This window comes from Eleginops maclovinus, chromosome 21 (assembly GCF_036324505.1).
Source record: "Eleginops maclovinus isolate JMC-PN-2008 ecotype Puerto Natales chromosome 21, JC_Emac_rtc_rv5, whole genome shotgun sequence".
Taxonomy (NCBI): Eukaryota; Metazoa; Chordata; class Actinopteri; order Perciformes; family Eleginopidae; genus Eleginops; species Eleginops maclovinus.
Window position 1 is genome coordinate 5089303 of NC_086369.1, and position 14256 is coordinate 5103558.

Consider the following 14256-nt stretch of genomic DNA (forward strand, 5'->3'; position numbering starts at 1 on the left):
TAAACCAATCTGATGAATGTATTTTCTGATACAAATTACTTCTTTACCAAATATCTGATAAAAATATTAAAGCACAATGTAGGTTAATAAAAAACAATCCATCCAACTCATCTTAACTTTTTTTACTCTTACATTACCACTCATGTATCCACTTAAGATACACTTGACAAACTTGCCATTTAAACAATTACCCATACAATGAATGTGTTGTGCTGCTGCTTTCTGCTACCTGAGTGTAGCTACTGTAGCTATGTTGTGGAGCTATTTTTCTTTTAGTTGTTGCCTCTTGCCGCAGTGATGCAGTTTACATATCTAGGCTTTTATTGTGAAAGGAATAAGGAATTGCAAAGTGAATGGGAGGCTTTCAGGGTACCAATCTAAACGCAGATGGTGTCATTATCTTACAGCTATTTCATTGTGCAAGTAACATTTCCTTGTTAATGATGTATTAAAGTAAATTGTTGTCTATTGCCACTTCAAACTAGGTTTGCAGAACATGACTTAAAGGGGAATTAACACAATCCACTGCAGCTGCTGGTGGTCTGATTGGATCTTAGTGTTAGTGTTGTGTAACTTCATGGCCTCTCTGCTTCGGATGGGTGGATGGACTCAACATTGAGTGAGTAGAATCCGGCTCTGCTCAAGGGCCCACTATGACCTATTAAGGACATGGAGAGGGCCTATTTAAAGCAGCAGCACACATCTCCAGGCCAAACAAACTTGTTACACACTCCCTTGGCCAACCTCAGGGGACTGGTAAATACCAGCATATAGAGTTGGAGAGAGAAGGAATGAGGAAGGAAGCAGGATGAGCGGTTTTATTCTAAAAGGTCACAGGGAACTTACCTTCCCTCGAATCTGTGTTTCAAAAAGTCAAACAGTGCTTTTTGCATCATGTCTGTCACCTGTGGACCGGAAATGAAGGGGGAAATAAGAGACACCAGTTAAAGGGATAAACATTTTACAATAAAAGCAGTGTAGAGTTAGAGGTGTGTGAAGGGTTTTGTTGCACCTCATAGCCCTTTAGTGATGGTCCAACGAGAACCACGGGCCGCATAGAAGGCACAACGTCGTACGGAGGAATGTGTTCCGCCTACAGAGAGAAGAAAAAGAAAAAACAGTTGCACACATTTATGGAGACAAAGTAAACACCCACCATCACAAATCACTTGAGGGACAACACTGACCCAGACTACATTTAAAAGCACTGGAACATTTTGAACCATGAAGTGGGACGTCTCAGCTGGCCCGACCAAACACAAGCTTTGATTTATTCAACAGGTTTGACAGTTTACTTCACTCGTGTCAACATCATAAGATTGTTGATACTTCAAAGAGGCTTACAGTGAAGTGCAATATTTTATGATGGATTTCAATTTTTCAATAAATCCCCCCCATTTCATGGTTCTGATGTTATTGCATAAACTATGTGAGAGGAAAGGTTAGTTGGACAGGGAGAAAAGCCACAGTAGTTTTACAGAAGCTACAAAAAAATGGGGGAAAATTAGGACACAGTTAGGAAAACTTGCTCATTGCTGTTTCGACAGTGGGAGCTCAGTTTGTGCAACAGCCTTGGTATGGAATTAGGGATGCAGGTAGATCAGACAGATCGGTTTTGGTGCCGATCAGGTAGGATTTTACACATTGTTCATGTCAATATATTATGATATGATTTGTGGTTTTACTGCCAATCCTTTGCATATGACCTTAAACTTATTCTAATGAGTTTAACCCATTACGTATTCAGATTTTAAATAACGATGAAAGAGCACTGGTTTCAAATCCAAACAGATGATGTATTTGCAGATAGTTTGGGAGTGAAACGCAGTCCTGTTTTAACAAATGTACGTACAGGTTTGTCTTTTTTTGGCATCACAATAGCTGTCTTGATGTGTCAGAATGCTGCTGGACAATTTAAATCCTTTTTCTATCTTTAAAAAACCCAAAATGGGAAGATTATATCCTCAACAGTTCCCATATTTGTCCTGATGTTCAAGCTGCTCTCAATGTATGTTTTCTTTAGGATGAATTAGTTTTTTATGTTTGCTCTTCTTGCTCTCTCCACTTCTAAACATTTCATGTCTGTGTCTCAAATTTACTGTCGTCAGCGTGCTTCCCATGGGACGTTGTGGGAACTGATGCACACTGCTGATGGCTAACGTGAGAGTACTAATGGACAATCTGGTTCCGCACAAATCCTCGGCTAGCTTAAGTTCAACTCTGCATTACTTTATTAACATCAGCATAGTCACGGGAAACGTTCATGGACTAGCATTTTTGGTTTTGATTTTCAGATTTTGGTGATTTTATATAGATTTAGCATATTGCAAATGTATTGTTATAATTGAAACCTCTTTAAATGTTCTGATGTCTTAATGCTAAGCTAAGCTAGCAATCTCTTATCTGTAGTTGCATTATGAAAGATGCTCTCATTGTTTGATATTAGAAGATATAAGAAGACTATTATGAGAATCCTTGTTATGAAGCCGTTCACACTGAGCTCTCATTCTGTCAGGATCACAACTTCACTAACACACACAAACAATCACAAACACGACACAGAGGATTGCAGGAGCAGTGAGTAGGATGAGAGGTCAGTACAGAGCTGAATCTCTAAAGAGGGTTTGTATAGTTCAGGTCCCTGCTGAGCTGGTGCACTGCACGCCACGACTTACCGACTTCTGCTTCTGCTTAGCTGTGGTGAGACGGAAGAGGAGAAAGAGAGAGGTTAAGAACAGGCATGCATGAAGACGGCAGTGGGACGAGGACTGTGTCGTAGACAAACAGGACGGGCGCTAAGTGATGCCAAGCAGGCGTTAAGTCAGAGTCGTGCGGACAGATAAGAAAAAAGAGCTTTAGGTAGTCCGGAATTTACCTTCTTAAAAAAGGGCATTCGTTTCTCTTTTGCTAGGGGTGACATGACAGTGTTTGGACTGGCTTTAGGGGAGCGCAGGTTGACTGGAAGCTCATTGTCCTCGAGGTCTAAGTCTGGGGCGTCTATGTCAATGGCTACGCACACAGACAGACAACAGCACCATCACATAGATGAACACAGGAGGACACAGGTAACTGGGTACAGCTCTCAATGATGGTAGCACAGAATGTACAGTATGCTGCTTCACATTTACAGCAAATGAAACATGTAAAAGTACATTTATTGCCATTGTTTTCTGTACAAACTCTAAAGTCCACTGAGACAAATGTCAAATTTGTGATATTGGGCAAAATAAATAAACTTTGATTGATTAAAACATATTACTGACAGGAAAACTTCAGCTTTATTGCTGGTAAAAAATATAGGAAAAATCCAAGTAGTGCATCTTACCTTACACTTGAATTAAATAAATCAAAAGTCAGATTAAAAGATCACAGACTCAATTAGGTATAAAGTTGGCGTTTTGAAGGTGCCCAACAAGCTACTCACCAGACGAAGGAGGAGTAGATTTCCGTGAGTTAGGAACCACTTCACCTAAACTAGAAGATGAGTTTGCTCCCAATTTACTGAAAAGGAAAAACAGCAACCATTAAGAGGGCTACATTAATTTAAGTCTATCTCTTAGCAGAGAGAACGCTGGTGCAGATAAGGGTGTTTACCTGGAGTGGAACTTGCCCTGTTTGGCTCTCTGCTCCTGGAGGATGCGAGTGTTTTCAATCTTCACGGGACTTGGGATGAAACCAATTTCACAGCCTTCCTTCACCAGGCGTCCTATCCACCAGTCGTTGTTGAATTTCTACACAGAAAATATGTTATGTACTTCTCCTGATCATCATCCGTATTGCCCTCAACATCTCTGTACTAAATATCATCTCTGATTGGAAAGTTAAACCCTCACCTCTTTGACATGGAGGAAGTCTTTAGCCTCAAAGGAGATGGCCATGCCAGGCACAGGGACATCGTCATCGTGACACGGGCTGTAGTTGACATTTGTGCGGACAGCAAATGCAACTGGTTTGGTCTGTAGGGAGAAAAAAAAGATGGAGATAAACTTAAAGCTCAGTTTGTGTCAAAGATATCCACACAAGCATTGAGAACTGTTTGTTTTTAGTACACTGTTTGAGAGATGTGATTCTTGTCTGTGTGAGAGGTGTTAACATCACCCTAAGCGAGGGATACAAGGAGCCTCTGACTATCTGCTACAAGCTAAAACACTTTACAAATCAAAGTGATGCAACATGTTGGTTTCTGCAGAAACCGGCACTTCGACATCGTTGTTAAAACAGGAGATGCACAAACCGCAGTCGTGGTCATAAATCAATTCTACAATCTCAACAATAGTTGAATCAATACTGGCCTTCCTATGGGATCACTACTGACCTTCCACTTTGGGACAAACAGTCCTTTGAGATAATGCATACAGCTAGTAAAAGGTTTCCCGCACTTCCTGAGGCACTGATGTAACCACAGAAACTACCGACTGTCCACATTTCAGACTTTCATGCTTTCCAGACATAGATATGTTTGCACAAAGCAAAAGCAAATCTCCTCTGCCCATAGTGACGCATTTGATTTCTAAAAAAAGGATTTGTATAAGATAGGAAAACATGTAATGGGAGAACCATATGCTAGGAGAAAAACCCTATGAATTTATATCTCTGGAAGAGGAGAATAACCATTTAAGAGAGACATCTTTTTAAGAATCACATAGAATACTTTTGGACATAGCCTGGCGGCGATGGCAGCAACAGTTGGTTACATGGTCATGCCCTCAACCAGATTACATTTGTTCTGCCTGTGACAAGCATGATAGAAGTCAAATGAAAAGCTAAAACGAATGCACAAGGGAGTAAGCTTAGAGTAATCTCCCAGCGTAGACTCACATGCTGGATATTTACCTGCACATGAAAGCGAGCAAGATGGGTGTGCAATATTCAGCTGGATCCAAATTTAACCCACTAAATCAGAGCATTGATGCTGTAACTTTGAACTGATTCAGGAAAAGGCTTTTAAAGTGCATCATAGTAGTCCCCCAATCTGATATTTCCATCGCAAACTAAAAACAAAAAGTAGCAGCACGTAGTAAACGAAGCAAGACAGATCTACACATCTATGTAAATATATATGTTGTTTTTTTTTAATCAGATTATCTGGCCACTTGGGGGCAGAAAAAAACTTCAAATCAACATGGAAAACACAGACTGTATTATCACCTTTAAAAGTTGTTATGGCACATTTGCTATCCTACATTTTCCTACATTTTCAGAGCAGGCCGACGCCAATTGCTGATCGCATGGACCACTGGCGATTGAAGAGATGTAGCAAATATTTTTTTAAATATTGTTAAAATGCTAACGATGGCCCATATCTGCTGAATGTTATAAATAAGCAATAGTATTTTATAATAGGTTAACCATCTCAACCTTAACACTTGTTTCGGACGCACCAAAGCACTCAGTAAAATCCGTTATTGCAGGTTTAAACTCTCAATGTGAGATTAAATGACTCCTATTCACCTTCACCCATCTACAATGACTGATTGGATTTGCTCGGATCTGAATACCACTTGAGATCTTTCAGCAGGCAGTGATGCTGGGTGAAGCTCAGCACTATGAGAGTAATTCATCAATTTTACAAACGACAATCGCTCCCTTAAATCACCACTGTCCACTACTGCCTCATTGCTATACAACAGGTGTGAAGTGACTGTGATGAACTGTGGATGGGGGATTATTGAAATAATACATTAGTGAAATCCTCCAGGAATCATTTTCCCCAGGCGGACAGCAATGTAAATACTTCATGAAGTGATGGTTGTAAGCTGTGTGTGTGTGACATCAACATTGAGAAGATCACCTAATCCGATGTGGGACCCGTAGAGGACAAAGCGTCCTTGGCGATTGCATGAATTGAGTCACATGTCTGAATAAAGGTATGAGGTCCATTAGTACACGTATGGATGCGTCTCATGGGCCTCTGTCTCTTTCCTCCTCCCAGCCTTTATCCATCATGGCCGCCTGTCAGGTGAAGCTTTCTATAGGCTTAATGTTACGGATCTGTAGGCAGTCACGCACACATATATGTCCCAACACGCCACCTTCTATCACAGGTGAACGCGGGATTTGTACATAATAGCACATTTACACCACTGCAGAGTATTCTACATCTTCTGTAAGGGCCCATACTGCTATGTTGCTTCTTGCATAACGGAGGCGTTCATTATGGATGCTGTATTGACCGCAGTGAGAGAGAGAGAAGGACTGAGGCGGAGGGTTAGAGACGGGGTAAGAAGCGTGGGAGGAGGGGAAAAAGAAAAGGGAAAGGAGATGGACAGAGGGATAGCAGACAATGTAGTGCAACAAATAAATAGAGGCAGAGGAGTGGATGTGAGGAGAGACACATTCAGGGAGATAAGAGGCAGAGTAATGATAAGACAGAGCTCCAGAGAAGCCCTATCTGTGACTGGGAGGCAACGCTATAGACTACAGCCACACAACGCTCGTCACTATATCCCACCGCCCCATGAATATTCCAAAAGATAATAACTCCTAGTCCTCTCTGTGCTAAACTGAGTGAACACTCACCCTGTCTGTAGCTGTTTCTCCATGCAATATACCACATGCCTGCTCCATTAGTGCCACACACACACACACACACACACACACACACACACACACACACACACACACACACACAGGCTCTCATGCTATAAATCAAGATTCCCACATTGTTTCACCTTGAATGTAGCAGATCGATATGAAATAAATTCTTTTTAGCCTCGTGCCCTGGCCTTAGGCTCTACTGAGAGCCTGTAAAATGTAATATTATATGGTATGAAGGGGCCATAACCTTCATTAATTTAGTGTGGGAAGATGTCTCTATAATTACCCAAGGTAGCATTCGTTATATTATATACGTAGGTTATATATGAACAGTAAGTAGTGATAAATTCAGGCCATTGCAGCTCCCGGTTAGTTTCTTATTTTGCAGTGAGATATTGTTTTGTTTTCTATGAAGTCTTATCTACATTTATTGTAATTTGTGTGCAAACATTTAACACGTCAGAGTCCAAATTGAATTAATTGGATCAAAAGCTTTTCTAAGAGACAAAGTGAGAGTGATTCATTCTTACTCCGATCTACACCCATTATCTAATCTATAACCATGGACAACAATTAAGTTACAACATTGAAACCAATTTTAACGGACTCCTTGGCCATTTGGAGGCACCAGAAAAAAAACAGGTAAATACAAATATTGACATATTACAACTTTAGCTGCTGAATACTTCACAATTTTACCATCAGAACATTTTTAATTTTGACCAGACAATTTAAAAGCACCGATTCATTTCCTATTACGCTTCCTAACTTCTAAATTACAACACAAAAACATCCTGACTTTTTGCAATAAGCCTCTTTCTTGTAAATCCCCCCCACAAACTTCACTCACAACATTTGTGGCCAAGCCTTTCCTTTGAAAGTGTGGAATCTCACCTAACCTGAGATAATGTCAGACTAGACAAAACTTCTCTAGAACTGCCTTTACTACTTTCAAAATGTTACATTAACGAAGTCAATTACAAACGGTAGAAGGTTTTAAGTATGTATTTATAGATAAAAACCATGTCATGTAGTTTGAAGTATATTAAGTCCTTAAAAATAGCTGTGGAATGTTAAGGAAGTAATTGTGAAATACTGCCCATAAAGGCTCACAGGCAGAGAGTCTGCACTTCCTCTGACCCCAGCCCTCGCGGTGGTGGCCAGACCACTGAGAGGCTATTTTTTTTACCAGTCATCTGTCATATAAAATGCCAGCAGGGGTAATCTAGGCCAGGTTATCTGTAAAACCAACTTATCTTTTTAATTAGTGAGCCAGAGAGGGTGACTCTGGAACAAAACAACACAGATCTGCTAGAATGATCCGTCTGTGCCAGCTATGAGCTACCTCCGGACAGCACGTGAGGGAAAGTCTCCGCTACAATGGATGGACAGCCAAAAGCGTAGCATTCACAGCTAATGAGCCTGCTAGCTGTTATAGACAATTAACACCCAGTAAAAGTCAACAAGTCAAATTCAGACTCTTGCATAAATTGATATTCAAAAACAAAACTTAACCATTGAGATGTAGAGCAGGAAGAGGACAACATGTGCACAGAAGATAATCAAATTCTTTAAAAGATCAAAGGCATGAATCTTAACAGTGCCAGCGATTGGAGTGATTCTTGAGGAAGCGAACGCTGATTGCAATTCCTGTCACACAAAGACAAGCCTGCTCTGCAGTGTGTGTGTTTGTTTATATGCTGCTAATTGTGGCCCAGAGCAGAGGAGAGCAGGCAAGGCTTGGCTCTGATAAACAGTGACGCAGAGCCCTCCGAGGCCCCTAACCTCTCACACCAGCAGCCCCTAACAGCCCTTTCTTATACCCAGAAACCAGCTGAAATCTTAGCCGGTCCTCAGCAGCATGGTCTACTTATCTCAAAAACCTATGATTTTTAACCATTTTTGAGTATGGATGAGCTAAGCTGGGCTAGTAATAAAATAGAAAAGGTTTCTCTCTTTCTATAAGGAAAACCCAATAGCTTATTTACTTACCACCTTAAAAAAAGAATAAACATGTAGGCCAGAAGAATTGAAACCAAAAAGGAAGCAGACACAGATTTCTTCCTGTTCCAATAACAAACCAACCAGTGTAAAGTTTACATTAGCGTTTAACTGATGCCAGACATCAGTCATTCAAGAATAAAAAAGCAGTTTTGTGCACACACACAACTATACTTGTGGGGACACTATAAATGTCTTGGCTTCTAACCCTTAAAACAACATGCCTCTCTACAATCAACTAGTACACCTAACACCAATACTAACTTTAACCTTAAAATGAAGTCTTAAAGTGCCCTGTCGAGTTTTCTTGTAAATAAAAAGTATTTTTATATTTATAAGTGTTTTTGTGAAGCTGTTTTAATTTATGTTTAAATGGTCAAATTCCTTGTTTGTGATCTTGCAGTCTACCTATTCCTCACTTTTCGGGCACATTGCTATATCTTCCTTCTAATCTGTTAATTAGTGGAAAAGTGGAATATCAGCAGTTTTAAAAACGTAAGTCAAGAACCTACAGAGCTTACAAACACACGTTGATCACAGGCCCCTCTTCGCCTGCATAGAGCACATGTTCAGTAGGTAGGGACTGGACACAGTGACCTCAGTACAGCCAGTATTGGATACCAACCTTGGCCTTGTCGAGCTGTGCCTGAGCCTGTCGCTCTGCCTCTCTGCGCACTGCCTCCTTGTCCTCCTCAAGGGACACATCGGAGTCTGATGGACGGCTGGTGTAGGAGTCGGCCGAACCCTGCAAAGACACAAACACTGAAAGTCAGCTTCATAATCACACTTAAAAAATAAAACAATAGTATCAGACTAGTGCTGGCATTCAGAGCCTCGTGAGAACTTCCTTTTCTCTGCATTGCTCTTCCTCTTCAAACGCGTTTTTGAGCATCTAATGTGCAACTTACAAATGTGAAAACGCACCCAGACAGACTCAAGTGTTAGACTCTAAGCATCGAGGAATTCAAGTTGAGTTTATTAAATAATGAGAGGTTATGCATAATAAAATGAGCAGGCACTATCCTGTACTATCAATTACATCATTGCACCAACTTCAGAGAGGATGATTGAATTAGCAATCACGGACATTTCCCCTTTTTCTGAGAAAAGATGCCAAAGGACACAAATAGTCTTTCAAAGAATCACATCCCCAGCAGCTCTTTTACTATCCTTAGCACTCTGTCAGCTGCTTGCCTAAAGATTTGTTTTGATCCTTTTGTGAGAAACACTGGGGGAAATGTTGAAGAATGCCAGGTCCCAGTATGTCTGTGTGATATGTGGTTGCGACAGATCTACTCACAGTTCTCAGACACACACATATCAAAAATATGCTAGTTACTGACTTGGAAACCCTCCCGAGAGCAGTGCATTGGTGAAGCACACACATACTTTTTAAAGTAATACTTGCATGTTATGCGATTTAGAAAATTAATTGTGTTGACAAAAAGTTTTCACAAAAAAAAGGTAGAGCAGTCATTGGAGGAAAACACTTCAGGGTTACTAGGTTAACTGTTAAATGGTTGGCTATTATGCCATCTCTTAAATCATTGATACAGTCCATAGATATAACCTTAAAGTGCACTGTTTAGCCAGTTAAGCTACATTGGTCCCATATGTTTTGAATGTGTAAAGCTAACAACACATTTTATAATTGAATTTGTGCTTGTTTGAATAAATACATAACATCTGCTCATACATCACAGAATAATTGACCAGCGCCGGACATCAGTTTCAGTTTCGTGTAATCTTACAGGCAAGGATTAAAAGAGGGCCTTTAACTAAGTGAAGGCAGAGTGAGCCTTATCCTTACCTGCACGTTACTATGCCACCCACACAAGGTCTTTCATTCATCTCACTGCACCATTACACTCTGCTGTCTGAGTTAAAAATAGCCTCCCTCGCTCTGTGCCTGATTAGAATTACCCAGCCATCACATACGTACAAAGGAGGATGTCCTCTCCACTTTCTGCAGTACCTGACTTAAGTATGGAAACATACAATGTTGTTATGGTACATGAAACTATGTTATTCATATTCATGTCCATCTCAATGGGTCTACGCTGCTGTGTCTCTCATCCTCTCTGCTTTGTACCTGAAATGAATAAGTCATTTGAAAGCAAGCTCATTAAATATCCACAGTGTGCTTTCAATCGTACAGTCATTATTCTCCCAGTGGCTTTCAAAACATAACCAAGCATGTATCAAACGCTGCTCAAGCTTGAGTTCTAATATGCAGCTCTTTTACGTTCGGATGTTATAAACGTCCTAAATTGGTACCTTGTTGCACACCTGCCTGTCTTTCATGCAGGTGGCAATACCTGGTGTGATTATTCCCTTCAGGTCACGGCTAACAGCGAGGCGTGATCAACCACGCTGTCCCAGTGGGTCAGAGGGAGGTGATATGGAGCTCTGCCCAGAATCTGACAGCCATAACTAATAACCACATGCAGCGCCTCATCATCGTCGGGCAACACACAACGGTGCCACACTGACCCCAGACACTGTGGAGTGATGGATCAGGCAGAGACGCACAGACTTGCACATGCACACAAAAACAGACGGTTGTAAACACACTCAAAATCTGCTTACATCGGCATCAGAGTTCTTGACACGACCTCCCTTGGCTCGTTTCAGCAAGCGGATCCAGGTGGCCTTCATCAGCCACACTGGTCATTCAGTGTCCGGAGCCACTGCTACAACTACACCTAACTGCACTGCTGTGGTCACTCATGCACCAGCGCTGCAGCAGCGCTCTGGCTACAGGTACATTCAACACAGTGGCAACATCTGGTTCCGGTTACACCTTGGCTGTAAATCATCTTTAGGTAAATAAATAGCTTTGGAGTTGTGGCTCCTTGTCTTTTTGCTGCAGCTAGCTCTATCTGTAGAGCCACAGCTCCCTCTCCTCCTGCTGCCGCTATTACTGCCAAAGACGGGGAATCCACAGGAGCTCGCTGCCCCGCGCATAATCTCAGCAGCTCTCTCCCTCCGTCCTCCCTGGTCGCCTTGAGTGCTCACACTGCCGCTCCAGGTGCCGATGCTGACTCCCAGTGTGAGTCAGGTGGCGGCGATGCTCCTCATCCCCCTGTTCTCCTCCTCCTTCTGCTGTAACCTTCCCGCGTTGCTCCACAAGCGGTGGATCACAGCAGTTTATCTACATGAGTCCTGGTGTGGCTGCCTGTTACCAATGCTAATGAAGCTGCTGCCTCTCAGGTGCTGCAAGCTCCCTCTTTCTCACTCTGTCTCAGCACGTCAGTGCATGTCTTGCACAACCCTTCAGTGATTCTGCCTCTATCTCTGTCTTTACCCACCCCTCCTTCTCCTCCTCTGTCACTCCTCTCCCCCCTCAGAGTCGGTCCATCTGCTCGCTGTGGCTCTGCAGTGATGTGATGTGCTATATGGATCCTGTTTGTGTCGCATGTGCATGCTGTTTTGTTGTTTGTGAGCACAAAACATTCACCTTAACATGAGCTGTTTATAGGTGTTGGAAAAATAAGTGTCACATCGCCATCTTCTCAGAGATGAGGAGCTTGTTTACTGCAGAAAAACCTGCTCACTTTTTCATGCATCGTATCAGAGATGCATCTTTATTCTTACTATGGATTCATGCACAGGCTTTCAGACTTTTCGTTTCATGCCTGTGTTCGGAAGCCAAAAATAATTCACGCCCAACCCCTACCTCTTAGTTTAAATTTTTTATCACCCTGTGACAACATTGGGGAGACTAAAGCAACAAGACATGTTTATTCCAAACACATTATTTGGAGCATAGACCACATGTTTTTCTTTTATATTTCTGAATGGTTACTGTTCTATGCTGCTCAATTCAAAACTAAAACCACAATGCTTAATAGTCAAAGAAGTTGATATGACTGCAGCGTTTGCTTTATGAATAAATTGGGTATCTCTAATCTTTATTTAATGGATTGCCTCAATTCAGTATGGGTCGTGTGAGCAAATAAAGGCATAAAAATACGAGATATATATACTGATTTCACTACTTTGCACTGTAGTCTCAGGATCAGGGATTTTGAGGTGAAAGCTACTCTAAATCCTCGCCTCTCAGATCGGCGGTGATTCATTACATGTGAGCGGAGCGTCCCACAGCGACACAGGACAAGTGAGAATAATTAAGCTGTTAATTAAAAAAATCTTCATCATAAAAAGGTACAGCCGAAGTTAAACCTCCTGCAGGGGAAGTATTCAAAATGTCCACCGTATCTGCACTGCTGACGCACGATGCTCCTCGTTCTGACCCTCATGAGGTTGTGTGAGGTCAGAGGTGTCAGGGGTCGGCGGTTCGAAATAGGCACTCTGGTTTATGGGCAGCAGTCGCTCCCAAAGGCCCACTAACTGTAGATCAAAAGATGACATGCTAATCAGTGGTGCTTATCAAAACCAATCAATGACCCTCCTTGCAACAGGACACGTGCACTGAAAAATGACACGTCTTACATGAAAGGAAAGGCTGGGGGAGGCTAATGTGAGTTTAGCTCATTAGGACCAATTAGCCTAACGAGGAAGGCAATTACCTGAGGTGAGTATGTTGTCAGCAGGAATGATGAGAAGGGGGGGAAATGTGTCGATTGTAGCATCAAAACTCTCTTTTCAATTAGCAAGTTAGAAAATAAAATAGTATACTAATTCATAGCTTTGCTTGTTCTTGCAGAAATTGTGCAATGGCCACATATGTTTCATTAAGGCGCGTTGACACTTGCCTCCAGAGGTCTCAGGGCGGGGCACAGATGCTCTGAATGCGGAGCTGTGAAGTCTACACTCCGATAGCAATACTGACAGAAACTCACAGCGACAGAACGAGCCTCGGGCTGCCTGACATCACTGACCTCTGGACCCTCTGCCGCACTGATACTGACAGGGCAGTGTCACCCACACACAGGCCACTAATAATAATCTACCCGCGGGATGATAGCACTTAGATCCTGGAGGAGGGCTGCTCTTTGTTTGGGTTCACCCAGCAGACTTAGAAACACAGCAGGAATTTGGTGTCTTGCTCAAGGACGTCTATGTGGGTGACTCTTGAAAACCCTGTAAAACTTCTGATCACAGGACACTGTTCCTGTTAACTTTACCACTCTACCATGCTCCTGGAAACAGCTGCAAACAATGCGTTATATGGGACAATTCATCACAACCCTGCATTCCATTTGATGGTGTTTTTTCTTATCATTAAAGTAATTACAATAGCCATTTCTGTCGGAATACCTCTTTGGTCCAGACTCAAATATGTCAACTATTGGATGTAATAATACATAACTTTGAAAAGAGGAATCTTATCGACTGTTTTCTTGACATGTATCTGATGCATTGCTGATACATTTTGGTACCTATGTTCTCCAGTGGATGAATCCTAATCACTGGTTATTCCTTAAATTCCTTAAGTTGGCTGACTTCATGCATTATTAAGGGGAAGAGAAATTTAAGGGGTTGAAAGGGCAATGGTCCCATCTTCTCTACACCGCTATTATTGATTCATTTGGACAGAGGTCCTTGCTGTAAGACTACCAACGACCTTTACATGCCGCAGTGGCACGACGATCATTACATTAGACCATTACAAATCACTGTGGCTATTACCAGTGAAACAGAAGGCTGTGAGTCAGACACTGCTGCCTCCCGTGTCTGACAGAATCACTTATAGTGGAAGAAGCCTTTACACCAAGGAATTCCTTCATGATCTGAAAGCCTCCGTTTTCATTT

General features: G+C 41.9%; 1 protein-coding gene across 9 annotated transcripts in view; it reads right to left on the minus strand.

Annotated features, from left to right (window-relative positions):
• The window catches only part of cacnb2a (calcium channel, voltage-dependent, beta 2a), a 50711-nt gene that overhangs the window by 6444 nt on the left and 30011 nt on the right, over positions 1-14256 (minus strand). For 5 of the 9 annotated variants that reach the window (XM_063912608.1, XM_063912611.1, XM_063912612.1 and 2 more), the window contains 7 exons: positions 9164-9283; positions 3834-3956; positions 3595-3731; positions 3425-3501; positions 2876-3009; positions 1013-1093; positions 847-905 (listed from right to left, as the gene is read on the minus strand). In XM_063912608.1, the coding sequence (XP_063768678.1) occupies positions 847-905; positions 1013-1093; positions 2876-3009; positions 3425-3501; positions 3595-3731; positions 3834-3956; positions 9164-9283 (731 nt within the window). Of the gene's footprint in view, positions 1-846; positions 906-1012; positions 1094-2675; positions 2696-2875; positions 3010-3424; positions 3502-3594; positions 3732-3833; positions 3957-9163; positions 9284-11127; positions 11802-14256 lie in introns of those variants that run through there. The other 4 variants (XM_063912610.1, XM_063912616.1, XM_063912615.1 and 1 more) reach the window with 3 other exon arrangements.